This window comes from Cornus florida, unplaced genomic scaffold (genome assembly GCF_030987335.1).
Source record: "Cornus florida cultivar Cherokee Brave unplaced genomic scaffold, ASM3098733v1 CherokeeBrave_3.0.0_Hap2_Chr08, whole genome shotgun sequence".
In the NCBI taxonomy this organism is placed as follows: Eukaryota; Viridiplantae; Streptophyta; class Magnoliopsida; order Cornales; family Cornaceae; genus Cornus; species Cornus florida.
This window is the reverse complement of record NW_026775578.1, coordinates 58,449,576-58,467,561: the sequence shown is the minus strand read 5'-3', so window position 1 is coordinate 58,467,561 and position 17,986 is coordinate 58,449,576. Positions and strand designations below refer to the sequence as shown.

At 34.9% G+C, this 17,986-nt stretch overlaps 1 protein-coding gene across 3 annotated transcripts in view; it reads right to left on the bottom strand.

Moving 5' to 3' along the window:
• LOC132271793 (tripeptidyl-peptidase 2) overlaps positions 1 to 17,986 on the bottom strand; it is a 63,158-nt gene that overhangs the window by 3,763 nt on the left and 41,409 nt on the right. For 2 of the 3 annotated variants that reach the window (XM_059773271.1, XM_059773270.1), the window contains exons 18-30: positions 14,266 to 14,378; positions 14,028 to 14,198; positions 12,537 to 12,665; positions 12,315 to 12,415; positions 12,100 to 12,217; positions 7,506 to 7,585; positions 6,796 to 6,868; positions 2,997 to 3,082; positions 2,839 to 2,890; positions 2,553 to 2,723; positions 2,346 to 2,417; positions 885 to 977; positions 444 to 539 (exon numbers count right to left, since the gene is read on the bottom strand). In XM_059773271.1, coding sequence (XP_059629254.1) covers positions 444 to 539; positions 885 to 977; positions 2,346 to 2,417; positions 2,553 to 2,723; positions 2,839 to 2,890; positions 2,997 to 3,082; positions 6,796 to 6,868; positions 7,506 to 7,585; positions 12,100 to 12,217; positions 12,315 to 12,415; positions 12,537 to 12,665; positions 14,028 to 14,198; positions 14,266 to 14,378 — 1,355 coding nt within the window. The remainder of the gene's footprint in view (positions 1 to 443; positions 540 to 884; positions 978 to 2,345; positions 2,418 to 2,552; positions 2,724 to 2,838; positions 2,891 to 2,996; positions 3,083 to 6,795; positions 6,869 to 7,505; positions 7,586 to 12,099; positions 12,218 to 12,314; positions 12,416 to 12,536; positions 12,666 to 14,027; positions 14,199 to 14,265; positions 14,379 to 17,986) is intronic. The other variant, XM_059773272.1, reaches the window with a different exon arrangement.

Sequence of the window (17,986 nt, the reverse complement as noted above, 5' to 3'; positions counted from 1 at the left end):
GAATTCCAAGGGGAGAAGTGACTGAGTAATCATAATTTACAACCCCTGCCTCTCTTATTTACAGAAATAGAATGAAGGAAATATAAGCAGTTCAGAAGAGAAGGAAACCAGTCAATGTATTTTTAAAGGTTGCTGAGTTATTAAATAAGTTATATATGTAGTTCCTGGGGAATAGCAGCTGTTACAGCTTCTACACGGTGCACAGGTTCATTGCTACCTTAGAGGGCATCACCACCACATCAGTGTAACAGCCTTCAAGTTGTGGAACTTGAAACCTCTCTAAATAGGCAGAAGATTGAATGCCATAGGACCACAAGAAGAAAAGATGTGAATTCGCTCAAACACTCTATTCATCACTTTATTTTATTCAATGATTAGATGGTTACATTGAAATAAAGATTCAACATGGACATTTTAGCAGTATGTAATGCTTTAGAACACACCTCTTCATAATGATGAATCTTGTCTTCGACATTATTCTGGGATAGCAAACCCTCCAATATTTTAGAAAGCAATGGAGTGTACTTTGGGTACTCAGACTGCCAACAAACACACGATGCAAGAAGCATTTAGAGATTGAAACAGGCTGTGGAAACCACACCATAAACTGCCAAATTACAACCCATAATGCAAAAATTCAACAGAATTAAGAGTCAAGTCTAATCAAATAGAACTATCACAAAAGAAAGTTTGGTTGAAATAAAAACACATGGGTTTTTCTTTTTCTTTTTTTTTGTTTTCCTGCTTGGCATTGAGTTGAAAACTGTGCAATATGAGTTCTTGAAGTCTAATCTGTTAGAGGTTTAATCATTATGCAAATAATATATACATATCATATCACAATCTAGACACCATTCTCAGAAAATAGTACAATAAGTTTTTACCTTAAGAGAGATGGATAATTTTTTCCATTCTGAGCGTTCTTCATCAGTGCTTTGTTTTAGGCTTGCCAAAATCTTGATCTTGGCATCCCGAACCTGATTAACCAAATGAGATCTGTCATTAATCTAACACATTAATGACTAGCAGTACCATACACGCTGGGAACAATCAGGATCATAAATTAATATCGGAAATGGACTAAGTAAAAAATAATGTTAGTATTGTATTAATGCTACTGCAGCATACATAATCAGCATATTTGAACCCTAAATCTGGCACTCCATGGTGATCCTAATCATACCAGCAGCAAGTGCAACAGTGGTTGGAAGGTGTGACCTGTACGGTGAAATAACACTCCACAAGTCATATCTTAAATCTATTTGCATTTCTCTTCAATCACACCAAAACTGATGCAATTATACTTTAAATATTTTACCTGTAGCCCACAATATGCAAGGCAATAAAAACATCCAGTGCAACTACAACTCAACAAACCCCTTTTCCCAACTACTTGGGGCTGGTCTATACAAAGCCATATCCTCAGCAAAACTCCTAGTGCTGTCAAACAGATTACTGGTAAGCCGGTAGCATATTTATTAGCCAGTGATTAAATCCCACTTTAAGATCATGTGATTTCATAGAACAATAACAATGTTTGACTCCAAACCCAAACTGGTTGGGTTTTCTCGGCATTCTAGTGTTCTCTTCAAACCAATCCCACAACCCCTGCCAAGTTACTGACAACACTTTGTTGGAGGTGAAATAGTGTCAGAAAATCTCATTCTAGTTAATCTCACTTTTCTCACTTATTTCCTTTTAATTTTCTACAAAATTTTGCTGCAAGAAATAATGTCAGGGAGGCTTTGTTTCCTCATTTGTAGTTTTTATTAAAGTCCAAGTTCCTCTCCATGTTCTTGAAGATCATGCAGTCATGGGTTCAAAACTTCCAACTTTTGACCTTTTGTGGAACAGGAAAGTGATATCTATCAAGTTCATAATTTTCCGGAAAATTTATGTTTCTCAAGATGCCAGCTCGTGTCTAGTTGGTGGTATTTTGACCTTTGGTTTAAGAGAACAACCATGACAAACCACTTATTTCTTATTTCTTATCGCAGAGCTCTTAGCCTGTGACTAAGCCTCCTGTTCATCGAAAGACCTTCTTTAGATGCTATTAGGACTGCCAATGTGAAGTTGCTCATGCATAAGTTATCACGGAGATAACCACTTTAACCACCCTTTAATGTGATATATAATTTAATATTGGAAATATATTACAAACAAGTGTAAGTTGGATGTAGTACATATATATTTTGAGGGGGAAGAAGGAGAGGCTTCATACAAAACCAAATTTGCTTAAAGTTTAAACCCATGATCAGCAAGCAACTGCACAACAGCTGAAATACAGCAAGTTCCATCTCATATGAAAACAATAGTGTGGAAGATTCTTTAAGTGTTTCAAATACCTCTTCTTCTAAACATTCAGACACACTTTTCGTGCAAGTTGTAGAGGAACCCTTTCCTTTGTCTTCGTCAAGCTGTCCAAGAATAATGAAAATAATTTTTAAAATAAAGAAATAGAAGATACAATCCAAGAAGGAATTGTAATCAGTGTAAGCTAAGGTTACCAGTGAATGAATATACGAAACATTTAAGGATCACTAACACTCAACTGAAAGGAAATTACATGGGGCATCAAATCTAATAACCTTATGAGGTGGCACTTGATAATATAGCTGATAAGATACAGGGTTTTTTTGAGGATTTTTCCCCTCTTCTTGAATCCCAGATGAAACCTTTCCATATGAGATTGCTCCAAGCAACACCGATCCTTGGGGAGAATTCTGTAGTTAATCAAACACTATAAAACATGAACTTCACCTTCAACAGAAAATATATATATATATATATACTGAAAATAAAATAAAAAGAAAAATAAGGCATCTAGACATGCAATACCTTTGGGAGTTTGTCTTTGGTTGGAGGGCCCACATAAAATGCTTCTTTCACTCTTGCAAAATTGAATGAGCATAGAAAATGTATAATATAAGCTAGTTATACATATAGAATGTGAGAAGATTGCAATGACAAATTAATGATCAAGGAGAAGCACATACCTAGGAACTAAATCTGAGGATTTAAAGCTACCATTACCCATCACTGGACCATCTGGTTGAGCAAAAAAGTTCAATCGAATGACTTCCTGGATCAAGAAAAATGACTAGCATTTAAATATGAAAACTAAATATACAATGCCACATTCATGGCCAATATGGCTTTTCAAAATTCTAAATTAACTTTGAACCTCCCAGCAGACTAATACCATTTCATGTTTCAAATTTATTATAAGTCTATCAAGTTTGAATTATAACCTAGATTTGATGTTCCTGGAAAAGCACTAATTACATTATAAATGCACTAATAAGACTACCAATTAAAGATATATGATATGGAAGTAGCAGATTAATCCCCCAAAAAAATCCCACAACAAAAAGGCTAAGTGTTACAATTTATAACTTCACACAGCAAAAGGCTTGCAGGTCCTATGTTACCTGAAATCAAATATATATGAATCGGGTACGGGTATGTGTCTAAATGTTAGACCTCCCTAAATCCCTCTTGGGATACGTGCTATGTTACCCGGACTCGGGTACAGGTGTCGGACAAGGGTGCGTGCCTAGGAGTCGGATTCGTCAATCTATCAATTTTCAGGACACGGAGACTCGGATTAAAAGTGTCCAAATATTGGACACGGGTACTTGGGACACTTTAAAAAGAGAAAAATTTGTAAGTTATGTTTGAGACATTAATCCTAAAACTAAAAAAATATATATCAATTGTACTCTTTTATAAGAATTTTAAAATTATTACTGCATTTGTTTGCCTCATTTGATAGGGGGCATGTCATGGCTATGCATTCCCTGTTACTGCTGTTTTATGGAACCTGTAAATAAGAAATTCTGAGCTGTAGGGCTCTTTTTGTTTAACCAAGGGCGAGTTTGGGCTTGGGCTAATATGCCTCTGTATCTTGGCATTTGGGCCTGTACAAGTCAAAGCACAATAAAAAAGGATGACTAATTCAATATGGGCTAATATGTCTCTGTATGTGCATCTCAGTCATGGATTGATGCTTGGGTTTTGGGCCTGTACAAGTCAAAAGCCCAATTAAAAAGGAAGCCGATTCATATAGCAGTACCATAAAAGCAAAATTACAGCTGTAACCATAAAAGGAAGCCGAGTCAAAAGTCCACAGTAGGTCCCTTTTTTCCACGTGAGATGCAAGACTTTTTACAGCTGTGTCCCAATGTCTCTTATCTTTCCAGATCCAAATAAACAAGTGTTGTGATCCTGACCGTTAAAAGGTTAGATATTAAGTTCGTGAGACCACGCACAAGATGGCACAAAAAATTGCACAAAAGCAGCGCGTGTGGGTTCATAAACAGCAAGTCGTCTTCAACCTTCAGACCACCGATCCGAACCAAAACGGCCATTGTTGAAACAGAAAGCTTCATATGCCTGCAGATTTAACAAAAAAACACGAAAAAAAATTCCTAATCCTTCACAAGCATCAAAGTACACATCATTTTATGTATTTTCGTCATCAGCCGTGTCCGATTGAAAAATGGAGGGTCGGACACATATCCCGTGTCCGTGTCCGTGTCGTGTCGTGTCGACATGGACACTCTGGCCTTCTCTGACGAGTCCAGGTAACACAGTATACGTGGACTCGGCCTGAAATGTGTCCAAAACCTGGATATGGGTATGTAGGCATGTCTTGTACAACATATGAACATAATATGCTACATAAAAGTATAACGCATGATGCTTTTATTTTTTAAAAATGTACTCAATAATAATAAAAATTGAATAAAAAGGGTGAAAAAGAGATTTCATTTATGCCAGAAATATATAGCCCTTCTTTGCTATCACATTTGAGTTGTTCTTCTTCTTCCTTCATCAAGATTAGAGGATCCAGGTGTCGATTTGGGTAGGTGTGTCGGACACATATCCCATACCCATACATGTCTCGTCTTGTAGACACAGAGATGCTAAGCGGAATAAATCTATCAAATTTGAACCTTAGAACATAGATTTGATGATTCTAGATACATCACAAATGCACTAATAACACTAGAAATTAAATATATATGAAATGGCAGTAGCAGATTGGTAAAAAAACAATATCCGAGTTACACTCTCACTTTCGTTTCACTAAATTTTTAACTTTACACAACAATAGGTTCACAGGTCTACAAAGTAACAACACCCAGTGTAACATTTTGCATACCAAGAATCAAGTAAGTCAGAGCTAGTAATCAGATCTCAGAGATCCTTTTTGTTTTAAAAATAAAAATCACATATCAAAGGTCAATTAGTAAGGAGGACAAAGGTAGTGAACAAGAAGTTAAAGAGAATCATCCAAGGAAAAGGATTTTGCAGCAGCCTGTTATCCGCTGCCAATGTTCTAACTAGGAGTCGTTTTTTGGCGCACTGGTAAAATGATAGGGCTGTCAAGCATGAGAACATGAGTTTGGATTCTGAGAGCAGCTACATTGTGCAAATAATGCCAAATGCTCTACATTGTGCAAATAATGCCAAATGCTCTAACTTGGAGTCGTTTTTTGGCGGACTGGTAAAATGATAGGGCTGTCAAGCATGAGAACATGACTTTGGATTCTGAGAGCAGCTAAATTGTGCAAATAATGCCAAATGTTAGGGTTGTATCCAATGCCCATCCTACCCCCACCAAAACAAAACCCCAAGTGCACACAAGGACCATACTGGGTAATTACTTTTAGTATTCTGTTAATTCTTGGTCTTGAATGTTTGTAAACTGCTTCCTGTTTTGACTCTTTTGAGTGACTGTTTTCCAATTGAAAGAATGCTCTTCAATGCAAGGAAGGGTTCAGAATTTTGTCTGCTCGTGTGGTGAACAATTACACTCATCATGAAGATTTCCCATTGGTGGAAGAAACAAAGCACGTGAGTGAGGTCATGAAAAATGGATTAAAGAAATTTCTTTAATCCTTCTCTGCAATCCTCATAGGAATTTATTTAGGAGGAGAAAGAAATAACTTGAATATGAATTCTTACGGAATAAAAAATTGTTAACATAAAATTGAAAATAATTTGTAAAAATTATTAATCATGTTAACTTGGCAAGCCATGAAATTAGTTGTGAAGAAAAACGAAAGGAAAAATAAATTGGACTGGAAGACTTGAGGGTAGCATCATAATTGCAGGATTTCCACTGGCACCATCAGTTATATATATATATATATTTTTTTAAGGGTTACCATCAGTTAAATTAACCCTCATGAAAACTTCGGAAAATTTTCTGCTAATCATGACTAAAATATGCCAAAATATATATATAAACCTTGGCAAACAATTTTAATACATGTGGCTTTTCTTTTTTTTGGATAAGTTAATACATGTGGCTTTTTGAAACCACAATCAATAATAGTCCGTATAGTAGGGATGGAAAAGTTGATGGAATGAAAGGATGAGTAACGGAAGAGGCATCTCTAGCAAAGGAAATGTCCCCTTCCCACCTTTTGTTTGGTAGGAGCGAAGGAAGGAGGAGGCTTTGAATATTACCAAATATTCTTCTCTCTCTTCCCTTCTGCCCGGTTTTGACAAAAGAAAATTGGTGGGTCTGGAGGGATGCCTCATTCATTCTCATCCTCCCATCTTTTCTCACTCTACCCAATAGTGGAAGTGTGCTCCCCTCTTTCCTACCTCTCACCTTTCTCGTACCAGACATATTAGCATAAAAGAATCATACAAAGGAAAATGCGTAAAATGCGACTAAGCAGCTTTTAAAACCATGATATAAAAGAAATTTCTAATTGTGGAAGCCATTCCCCACATCTAGAAATTTATAACTTGGTCCTTAGAAATATGGTACTCTACCTTCTCCTCCAAATTTCTTTCAATGAACAACACCAATTGCTTCATCTTCTCCAAGTATTGCACATTGTCATGCCTGAAAAATTGCTAAGTATTGTGAGCAATTCGTAAGCTAAACTTGAAGCATCACTTATTCATTAACATTAAAAGTTGTCACTGAAATAATTGAAAATATCACTTTTCCCAGATACTGTTTGTTAACAACCATCTACTCTAAAAGCTTAAGCTATTAGAAAGGGTGCAACTTAAATATATAAATCCTTTAACACGCCCCCTCACGTGTGGCCTTCTTTTGGTCCAACATGTGTTTTTTAAATTTTAAATTAGGGTGGCGGTGAAGTTTGAACTCGAGAACTTTGGCTCTGATACCATGTTAACAACCATCTACTCCAAAAGCTTAAGCTATTAGAGATGGTGCAACTTAAAATATAAATCCTTCAACACTGTTCATTTCCTTTATTGTGATTAAACCTAGTTTCACACTTCCATGTCCTGGGTATCCGAGATAAGGATATGATAATTCCAATGAACAAACTCCTGGTACTTAGGCATTCCATTTTACCAAACGGTATGATTTCTTGTTGAATGTTTGACTGACATTACAATACCAAATCGAAGTAGCAAAACAATTAATCGATTCAAAGAGTTCAGTAAGGAATAATATGCTAATGAATAAAATTCAATTTTTGCCAACTTAGAAAAAGGGGTCATACCTCAAATATAGCTGTAAACTATATTCACCCTTGGGAAGTTTTTTGTATTCTGGATATACATCACCCATAGCATGTACTCGCTACATTTGGTAAACAAAAATGTATTTAGAAAGAAGGGGGTAAATCGGCTCAGCCAGAACTAAGAAAACAATTAGGATCTACTTCTTTATGGGTAAAAGGCGGTGAAAGGAAAGAAAAGAAAAGAAAAGGGCACATTTAAAAAAATCCTACATAGATTAGAAGCATATGAAATGCAGCAAGACAAATAGATGCATAAAAATAAATAAAAATAAAAATATAAAAATACAAGAATACAAACTCATGTTCCATTTACGGATGACACTTTACTATATTATCTGAAAGCCTATGACTATGAGCTAAGTAAAGATTAGTGAGACTTTATTTTAAATTTTTGCACTTCCATGAAAGCGTACTTGTATCATCAAGTACATTTAGAATGATGCCTGCTTGTACCACTGAGGGAAATCAGGATAACTGAAAAGTAAAAATATAGTTACAGATGGTCCATGAGATGTTATTTGCTGGTGATATTGTTTTGAGTGACAAAACTAGAGGAGTAAGTGCTAAATTGGAGGTCTGGAGCGAAACTCTAGAATTAGAAGGGTAGATTAGTAGAAACCTAGTTGGTGCTAAATTGAAGGGTTGGAGAGAAACTCTAGAATTAAAAAGGTTTAGATTAGTAGGAACAAAAGTGAATAAACGAAGAGTAACTTTAATAAATCTAGAAATACAAATAGAGGTGGCGAAAATTGAGGGTCATAAGATACAAATGAGTGAACATTTCCGTTTGTTAGAGAATATCATTATTGGAGTGATTTAAGACCTTGATAGAATATATATATATATATATATATATATATATATATATATATTTTTCATTGGTGACTTTGATAGAATATTAATTGGATTGATTTTAGAGATTCTCCATCAATATATTTATCACATGCTTTGTTTTCTTTCACCTATGAATTGTGGTCGTTGTTAACAAAATTATGAGAGAATATAATCAAAGAGAAGTAGCCATTTAGGCTTTGTGCACCATGGATGTAGGCCATAGTGACCGAATCATGTTCTATTCTTGTGTTGTTCATGTTCAATTTCTCGCTTCAATTTTATTTTTCTTGGCATGGCATCAAAGCATTCATTTGGTACCTAACTTGCCCCATCTCTATCCTATCTCGCCCCCCCTCGATTCTCTTTGTGTTTCTTGTTTAATAGAGGACCTAGATATCAAAAGAAAGAGTACCTGCACCATTCCTCTCGGTTATATGATCAAAACTCGTAAGGCACCCCTCATCTCGCTCGAACGTTGTGATCGGATCTACTCGTCTCCGATCTCCACGTGCTAGATATGATGGGTGACAAACCCGAAACGAAGGACACTCGACAACTTCATATTTAGTTTCAAGTTGGACACGAGTAAAAATCTCCGTGTACCAACTTGAGAGGGGGGGGGGGGAGTGTGAGAGAGGGTATCATTATAGGAGTGATTAAGCCTACGATAGAAAATTGATTGGAGTGATTCATGGGATTTGATTTTAGGGATTCTCCATCAATATATTTTCCATATTTATCACATGTTTGTATTCTTTCACCTGTAAATAGAGGTGGTCATTATAGACAAAATTAAGAGAGAATATAATGAAAGAGAAGTAGCCCTTGGGCTTTCTATGCCATGGATGTAGGCCGTAGTGGCAAAACCACGTAATATTCTTGTTTTGTTCATACTCAATTTCTCTCGTCAAATTTTTTTTTTTTTTTTTTTTTGACACTGTTATTTAGGCTCAATTATTCATAATGAAGGATAAATTAGAGATGATGTTACGAATCAAGGCAGGAGAGGTCAAATGGAGAAGTGCATCTAATATTTTGTGTGATAGGCATATCCCTGTAAAATTGAAAGGTTAGCTCTATCAAACAGCTATTCAGTAAGATGTTCTTTGTGGGAGATAATATTTGGCAGCTAAGAAACAATGCATGAATAAAGTGAGTGACGAAAATGCGAATGTTAAGATGGATGTGTAGGAAAACAAGAAAGAATAAAATTAGAAATGAGCGTAAGATGGTTGGAGTAGCAAAATTGGAGATAAAATGAGAGAAAATAGATTAAGATGGTTGTTCATGTACAAAGAAGGCCACTAAGTACAGGAGTTAGGAAGAGTAACATGGCCCACATTAAGGGCAATGCTCTAAGAGAATAGAAGACCAAATTTAACGTGGGTAGATTAAGGAAGGATATGACAACATGTGGTTTGATTGAGACTACGGCCTTGAATAATTGAGTTCAATTGTCCGAAATGAATTTCTAGATTCGCGGATTTATCAACATCAAGTTCGTAAAAATTCTCGTTGGTGATTATGTATGGTCAAAAAATTTAATTATGAAAGAAAAACTTTTGCTTGTTTATATTCTTTTTCTACTAGATGCCGGGAATTCCTTGTACCGTGTTCCTAGTCATAGAGTATGTAGATTGTAAAGAATGCTATTTTACTTTCCCCTTTCTTTGTTTTTTTAATCCAAATTGGGTGGAATGGAGAAATTGGATTCATGTAGCCGACCCCAAGAAGATCAGAAAAAGGCTTTGTTGAGTTGAGTATGCTCCCTTCAAGGCTTCTCTACTTGTAACATATAGCCACCACAAGAACCTTCTAACCTTAAATGACGAAGAAGATGTAAAATTCATGATAATAACTACTTTTACTGTACAATATCTCTCATGGACTTGTAAAGTAAGATAAAATATAGATGTGCCCCGATTTTTTATACATGCAATCAGGGACAGAGCCAGAAATTTTAGTTTTGGGGGGCCCAAATTTCTATTATGTAATTAAAATTTGATTTTTTTTTTTAAACCAATTGTAATATAATTTTGTTTATAATACATAGTCATAGTATATATACCTTGAGAAAATCCAAAAATGAAAAAAATGTAACTTAAAAAAATAGGAAAAAAAAATTTATATAAGAAAGAGAAATATAAAGAAGAGGCAACGATAAGTTACAAGTAAAAAGAGAAGGGGTATAGAAAAAGCATTGTTACAGAATCAATTTTCTTTCACAATTTTTTTTAAATCCAATTTTTGGAAAAACATTTTGAGTACTTTGATTAATTCCTGTTGGAAATAATTTAGACTTTATTTTTCTTAATTTTATCTTGCTTTACTCCTTAATTTAAGGCTTGTTTTACTCCTTAATTTAAGGCTTGCTTTACTCCTTAAATTAAGGCTTGCTTTACTCCATCTATATATATTTGAAGAGTGGATAGTCTCGTTAAAAGGCCAAGTCAATTTCACATAATCTCTTATTATTCCAATGAGTAATTCCAATTTAGGAAATATATATATTATTTTTTTGACAAAAGATTAAGAAAAATAAATAAATTTTAACTAAACAAAATTTCGCAAGTTATAACAAAACAAGATTATAACTTTAGGAGCCTTATACAGGAAGTAGCCATACATTTTGTCATTTGGCAAGTGACAATTAAAAGTACTAGCATTTATGATATCATTGTTGTTGTTGGCATTCTTGCCATTTTGGTGTCACTAACACCTTAGTTTCTCCTCCTTCCCAATGCTCCCAAGACTTTCTAATGGTGATTGGTATATAATTTTAGATATTTTAGTTGTAAACACCATATGACTAAAAAGTGCGAGAAAAAAAGTTAAAACATGAGGGGACATTAGTGTATTTTTCTCTCTTGAATTAATATAATGGATATTATACATGTGTATATGTGAATGAAGTAATGATGAGTTGCCATAAAGACTAGAATAATAATGAACTTAAATTTATGTTTCACAAGATTTCAGCTTTAAAGAGGTGACATTAGTGTATTTTTCTCTCTTGAATTAATATAATGGATATTATACATGCGTATATGTGAATGAAGTAACGATGAGTTGCCATAAAGACTACAATAATAATGAACTTAAATTTATGTTTCACAAGATTTCAGCTTTTAAGAGGATGGTTAAAATGGTCCATGCCAAAATTTCTATAAGTTTCAAAGGACACAAGTTAAATTTTTGGGGCCAATATACAAGTGTTGTGAAAAAAAAAAACAAATTACGGGGCCAATTAAAATTTTCAATGAATGTTAGGACCACAAGTTAAATTTATTTGTGCAGTAATAATTTTAGGGGTATTATAAATTGTGTGTGTGTTGGTTACATGATTGCAAAGACGCCAGGGGGAGTTTGAATAATGCCTAAGGAATAACTTGTGCATTGATAAGCCATGTAGATGTAGGCTATAATTTTTCCAATTTATATCCACCATCTGCGTGTACACAATGACTCTGTCGAGATGCAACAAGACGCATTTGCTACCCATTCTTCTCATTCTTAGCACAAAGCACTCTTTTAAAGGATTCTTGTGATCACCAGTACAACAAATATATTCTGTAATTATATAAATTATATTAACATGTCAAACTTGTCCTAATGAGTATAACATATATTGACACAGACACCAAAAGTATATTCTGTAAGCATTTCAATAACAAAAAAGAAGGGGGATTCGCATATTAAAATGTCATGAATAATCTCATATACCGATATAAATGTATACCTTGTTTGAATCTGATATCATATAAAATTGAGACTCAAACTTATTGTCATAGATGCGATTGTTAAGCAAGGGAATTTGAGGTTTTACTTCAGCTCCATCTTCCAATTTAAACTTGTATCTGCAGCACCAACAGAATAAGAGTGAATTTAGATAGTTTTAGGGATGCATTTAGGATGAAGCAGAAAAAGCAAACAGAAGTCAAAACCAGAACTGACGTTAATGTCAATGCTAGAATCTGTTTGCCTGAGGGTAGTCTGTCACGTTCTGCTGAAAGAGCACTCAGTTTAGCATCAACAGGACGATATGGGAATCTCATCTGCACAAATGAATCAATGAGAACAGGAAAAGAAATTTCACAAAATTTACTCGGTATAGCAAATATAATTATAGAAACATAACATGAAACCTGGAAAATTGAATTATAGAACATACTGCACCTTGTTTAGAATTGCAACTGGAACGAGTTTCTCCGATGATAGAAAAGCTTCAGCATCAATTCTAACAGGTGCTTCACTTCCATCAAGTATCACTTCCTCTTTGTTGATGTGAATACCATGGAAAGCAATCTAAGAATTCAAATAAAAGAAAGAGCAGGTAAAGGCTTTACATTGGGAATAAGGAAAAATATCACTCCATATCATGATTCAAAGAGAAAAAACACATTTCTTCTTGTAAAACCACAAGCATCAAGAAAGTGCAACTAGAGTGAGAACTTTGAAAGAATTTCATATGCTAAAATGAGCAAAATATTGAAAAGAATAAGAGGAATTATGGCCGGGCATCATAAGCACATAAGAAAAGTAATAATAGAAATTCTGATTCCTACAATGTTTTAACATTTTCTGAGGACGGACAACATTATGGAAGAATAATGGAGCAGCACTTTCAATTTTGGTAGCAGCTATCAACATTGACTCAAATAGATAGGTTTCGAAAAACAGTCAACAAGTTCACAAATTCTATGCTCATACACAAGGATAAGATGCTCTGAACAGTCACTAGTAGCTGCAGCCAAAATATCAAACACTTCTTTTTTGCCCAGTTAAGAATGCCGTATCTGTTGTGGTTCATTCAAAAAAGAAAGAATTAAAAAATGACAACCCCGAATTTCCAGGTAAAAGAACATGTAAGCACAAATTTATCAGAATTTGCATCTCTAACAGTGTGGCCAAGCGGTTTAGGCCAAGCGGTTTAGGGGGTGGGCTTTACTGAAAGAACAGCCCAGGCAACGCTAGCAACAAAATTCTGTTATATCTCCCACCTTTATGACTTCCACAACACACACAGTGTGTGTGCGTGTGTGTGTAAACATAAAGCACAAAAAGCATTGCATTTCCACTAACAGGAAAGATTTCCACATGACAACCGGTTTGTTAGTTGACAATTCCAATCCTCGTAATGAAGCTTGAGTATAAAATTTTATAGATATTCAGAATTTTGGAGGCTCTAAAAAGTCCCTTTTTAAATAAAATATTATTTTATTGAAGAAAATTAAGAAAGGCTTAAGAATCACATATGGACACTAAATAGCAACACCGACACCGCAACTGACTATAAATCGCAGTGCCACAATAGAAACCTTCCCTTCTGACAACCCTAAAACAGCATGTAATCCAAAACCCAGTTAAACGAAGTGCATATCATAACGCAATATGTTAATTCAAATTACAATCTCTAGACAATTTCATGCACCAAGTAAATACCATCCTATCCATAAATAGAAAAAAATAAAAAATAAAAATAGGGACAAAAAAAGTAATATCAAAACAGAATAATTACAAATTCAAGTAATGGGACTACTACAGTGCAATAATATGTAAACGTTGATAAACTTTCTTTGCTGAAGTTTATAAACCAAAGCAATCTATTACGATCCAGTAAATCAGTCCGTCACTTAAATTTTCTAATTGGGAAAAAAAAAATGCTACCTCAAAGTCTACAACAGTGGTTTCTTGACTCCCTATGCCACTTGACCAAAATTGAGCTATCGTTAATTCCATTGTCCGACCACCCTCCACCGGAAAGGCAAAGCTTTTGGCTGAAGGAGAAGAAAATGTAATTACACGTTCCCATTGCATAGGCCTTTGCAATGGGCTGATCTGCACATGGGAAACATGTCAAAACAGGTCTAGAAAATGTGAAATAAGCTCAACCTGAATGTTCTACCTGAATTCTGTCAAGCATAAATTTTCTAGCAGTATCAAACCCCGATGTTCGCATGGTTGCCTCGACCCAAGTAGCACCAATTGGTACCTCAATATATCTCCGTTCAATTTGACCTAGTGAAGCAGTATATCCAGAAGGAACAAAAACAATCATATTCTCCACTAACAGAATGTGCTTATAAGCAGTAACTATGAGATGAAAAAAATAGTTGAATATATAGTGACGACTATATTTATAGGAACACCACAAAATTTAATGATATATAAAATGGCTAAAAACTCATGTATTACATGGAAAGTGGTATAGGAAAGTTCTTTCCCCATAAATATACACTAAATACGCAAGGCTGTCCCAGTGAAGGTATACACATCAACAACCAAATTAAAAAAAAAAAAATCACAATATCACAGAAGAAAAGGATAATTTTACCAGAAAGATAATAAAATGTGTAGGCAACAGAAAACAACAAATTTTCAGGTGAAATTATTCATAAAGCACAACTGCAAAGGGGCAAAAAGGAGATGAGAGTTTAACATGCCATGTGTGAGCGTGCGCTAGAGAGAGAGAGAGAGAGAGAGAGAGAGAGAGGAACCATTAAACTTCCAAACTAAGAATTTATTTTAGTACAAGTACATAACCCAAATTTAGCAAAGGGTGCTGAGAGAAGTAGACTGGGTACATAACCTTTACCACTAGAAAATTACTCTACTTTTCGTTTCTTTTCTTTTTTTTTTAAATAATAGCTAAAATTCAGGTAAATGTTTTACTGTAAGCAATTGACATGCATCCATGTCCCAACCTGGACTTGAGTTTTCACTAAATAGACAAGCCAACGGCTAGTGGCAAAAACAGAGTAAGATAGGAAGAGGGGCAAAAAACCACCGGCCACATACCCATTAAGAAACTGCAGTTACTTCCCTCCCAAATGCATTCTCTTAGATTTAAGTTTTAAATTTCCTTTTTCCCATATGGATGGGGTTGGTCACATGAAGTCTCTTTTTCCATTCCTTCCTATTGTATACCATGTCTTCTCTTAGATTTAATTTTTTAAAATTGTTTTTAATTACTTCCTCCCATGAAACTTTTGGTCGGCCTCTGTCGCTTGCTTAGGATTACCACTAGCCCGTCTCCATTTGGACCATACTCCAACCCTACTCGTAATATTATCATCTATTTCCCATCTTCAAAAGCATCGAAACCATACGGTGATGCAGCGCAAATGGAAGAGAACTTTCTTCAAACAGTTGAAGATCTCAAGAAGACTAGACTAAAATTGCGCAACATTGTTTTTGGGTCTTAAGTTGCTTGTCTTAATTTTCTGTTTAACGTTTGCCTTAAGCTTTATTTGGGATATTTTTATCACTATTCTCCTATTTAATGAGTCATGTACCCATTAAGTGAGTCGTGACCATTTAAGGGCTATTTTGTAAATTTTAACGCATTTTATTCTGCTGGAGAGAATAGTAGCCATTAGATTATATGAATGGTTAGGATAAAATCTTTGCTAGGGCATCCCTTGTGGCTTTATAAAATGATTGTTCCAAGTTGTATTCAGCAGCTTTTATGTTGTGTTCAGTAGGAAGGAAGGAAGAGGTATGGAGAGAGAATAGGAAGGAATGAACGAACTTCGTTTGTTCGTTAGAGATGATACAAGAAAAGAAAGGAGTCATCCTTCCTCTTTTACAAATTGTCATCCACCCAAAAATGGGCGGATTAAAGGAGGGAAGACAAGTGGACTATTATTATAGAAGTTTTAAATTAAATACTATCCTAAATTATACGAGTATTAAATTATAGTATTATCCTTTTATAAATTACAATATAATAAATATTATTAGATATAATGGTAAAAACAATTAAAACTCTCTCTTTCCTTCTCTCTTAACGAACATAGTAAATTATGAACTTCTTGTCTTCTCTTCTATCCAACCGAACAAAAAAAAAAAAGAAAATGCACAATCTCTTCCCTAGGGATGTCTCATCCATTCCTTCTTCTCTCCCTTCCATCCAGTTTTTTTCTTTCCTACAGAACAGAGCATTAGTATTATCAATATATTCATTCTGTCGAAGCAGCTTTTTACTTCTCCCTTTCTTTTGGTAATGGGTTGTGGGTGTTTAAGCTATTTTTTTTTAGCTTGAACTAGCTCTCTGTTTTCCCTTCTTCAGATTTATTTTCTTTCTTTCATAGCTGATTGCATTAGTTGATATCACAAGAAGTTCCGGTCCAGTGTTTTTATAGCTCTCTGTTTTCCCTTCTCCAGATTTATTTTCTTTCTTTCATAGCTGATTGCATTAGTTGATATCACAAGAAGTTCCGGTCCAGTGTTTTTCTGTTGGGTTATCAGATATCTCTCTTAGAAATTGTAACATTCTACAAAGGAGAAGAAACCCACCTCGTGGACCAGTAATTCAGCCTCATCAGGACGCACCAGTTGATCAACAACAAGTGTGTGCTGAGATAGAAAATTTGAGAAGGCAGATTGAAGCTTTAGCCCAGCGCGTAATCCCAGCTCCTTCTCAAGATGACATCGAATCTGGAGAGGAGGACAATCTGAAGAGGATTTTGTTAAACCTTTTTGTAGAAATGCAGCACCAAGACCAACACCTATTCCATTTGAAGAAAAGCATTGGATTCGTGGCTTGAAGGTGAAAATTCTTGAATTTGCAGGATACCTTAGTGGACGAGAAGAACAACCACAAGAAGAAGAGGAAGCTACTATAAAACCATTCATTGACTGAAGTAAGCCTCCAATTTTTAATGAAGAACCACGCATTAAACAATATAAGTCAAAAATATCTATGTATTGGGATCAATTAGCGATCTTCGATACGGGGTTGGCAAGTGGGTAATAACTTGGCCCTGGTGCCTCAGGTTTGAAACCTCTTGGGTGCAAACAATTCCTTGAGGTGGGGTGTGTGAGTACCAGCTACAAAAAAAAAAAGTTACAAAAGAAAAATCTCAAAAAGAAGGATATGTGGTTGATCATGAAGCTTTTGGATCCATGGAGATGAAATATAATGGATTTGGAGTGAATTCTTGGAGAGTGTTCCACCAAGTTTTGCGAATCTACCCAATTTCTAAGCTAGCAACATCCATGTTTATTATGCAAATGTATTCTTTGTTAGCATAAGAAGATTATCATTAATCTATTTGATATGAGTTCAGAAAAGAAGAAAGAAGGGATCGAACACCATGCTTAGATTTTTTTTTTTGATCGTGGAAATTTGCTTCTAACTCGAGGACGAGTTTTCTCTCACCTAGAGGGACTGATGCATCACAAATGGAAGAGAACTTTCTTCAAACAGTTGAAGATCTTAAGAAGACTAGACTAAAATTGCACAACATTTTTTTGGGTTTTAAGTTGTTTGCCTAAATTTTCTGTTTAATGTTTGCCTTAAGCAGTTCAGATATTTTTGTCATTCTTCTTCTATTTAAAGAATCATGTGCCTATTAAGTGAGTCATGTGACCATTTAATGGATATTTTGTCAATTTTAACGCATTTTATTCAGCTCGACAGAATAGTAGCCGTTAGATTTTATTTATATGAAGGGTTAGGATTAAATATTTGCTAGGGCATCCCTTCTGGCTTATAAAAGGGTTGTTCAAAGTTGTACTCAACAGCTTTTAGTATTATCAATATATTTTGTCAATCGAAGCAGCTTTTTACCTCTCCCTTTCTTTTGGGATTGGGTTGTGGTGGGTGTTTAACCTTTTTATAG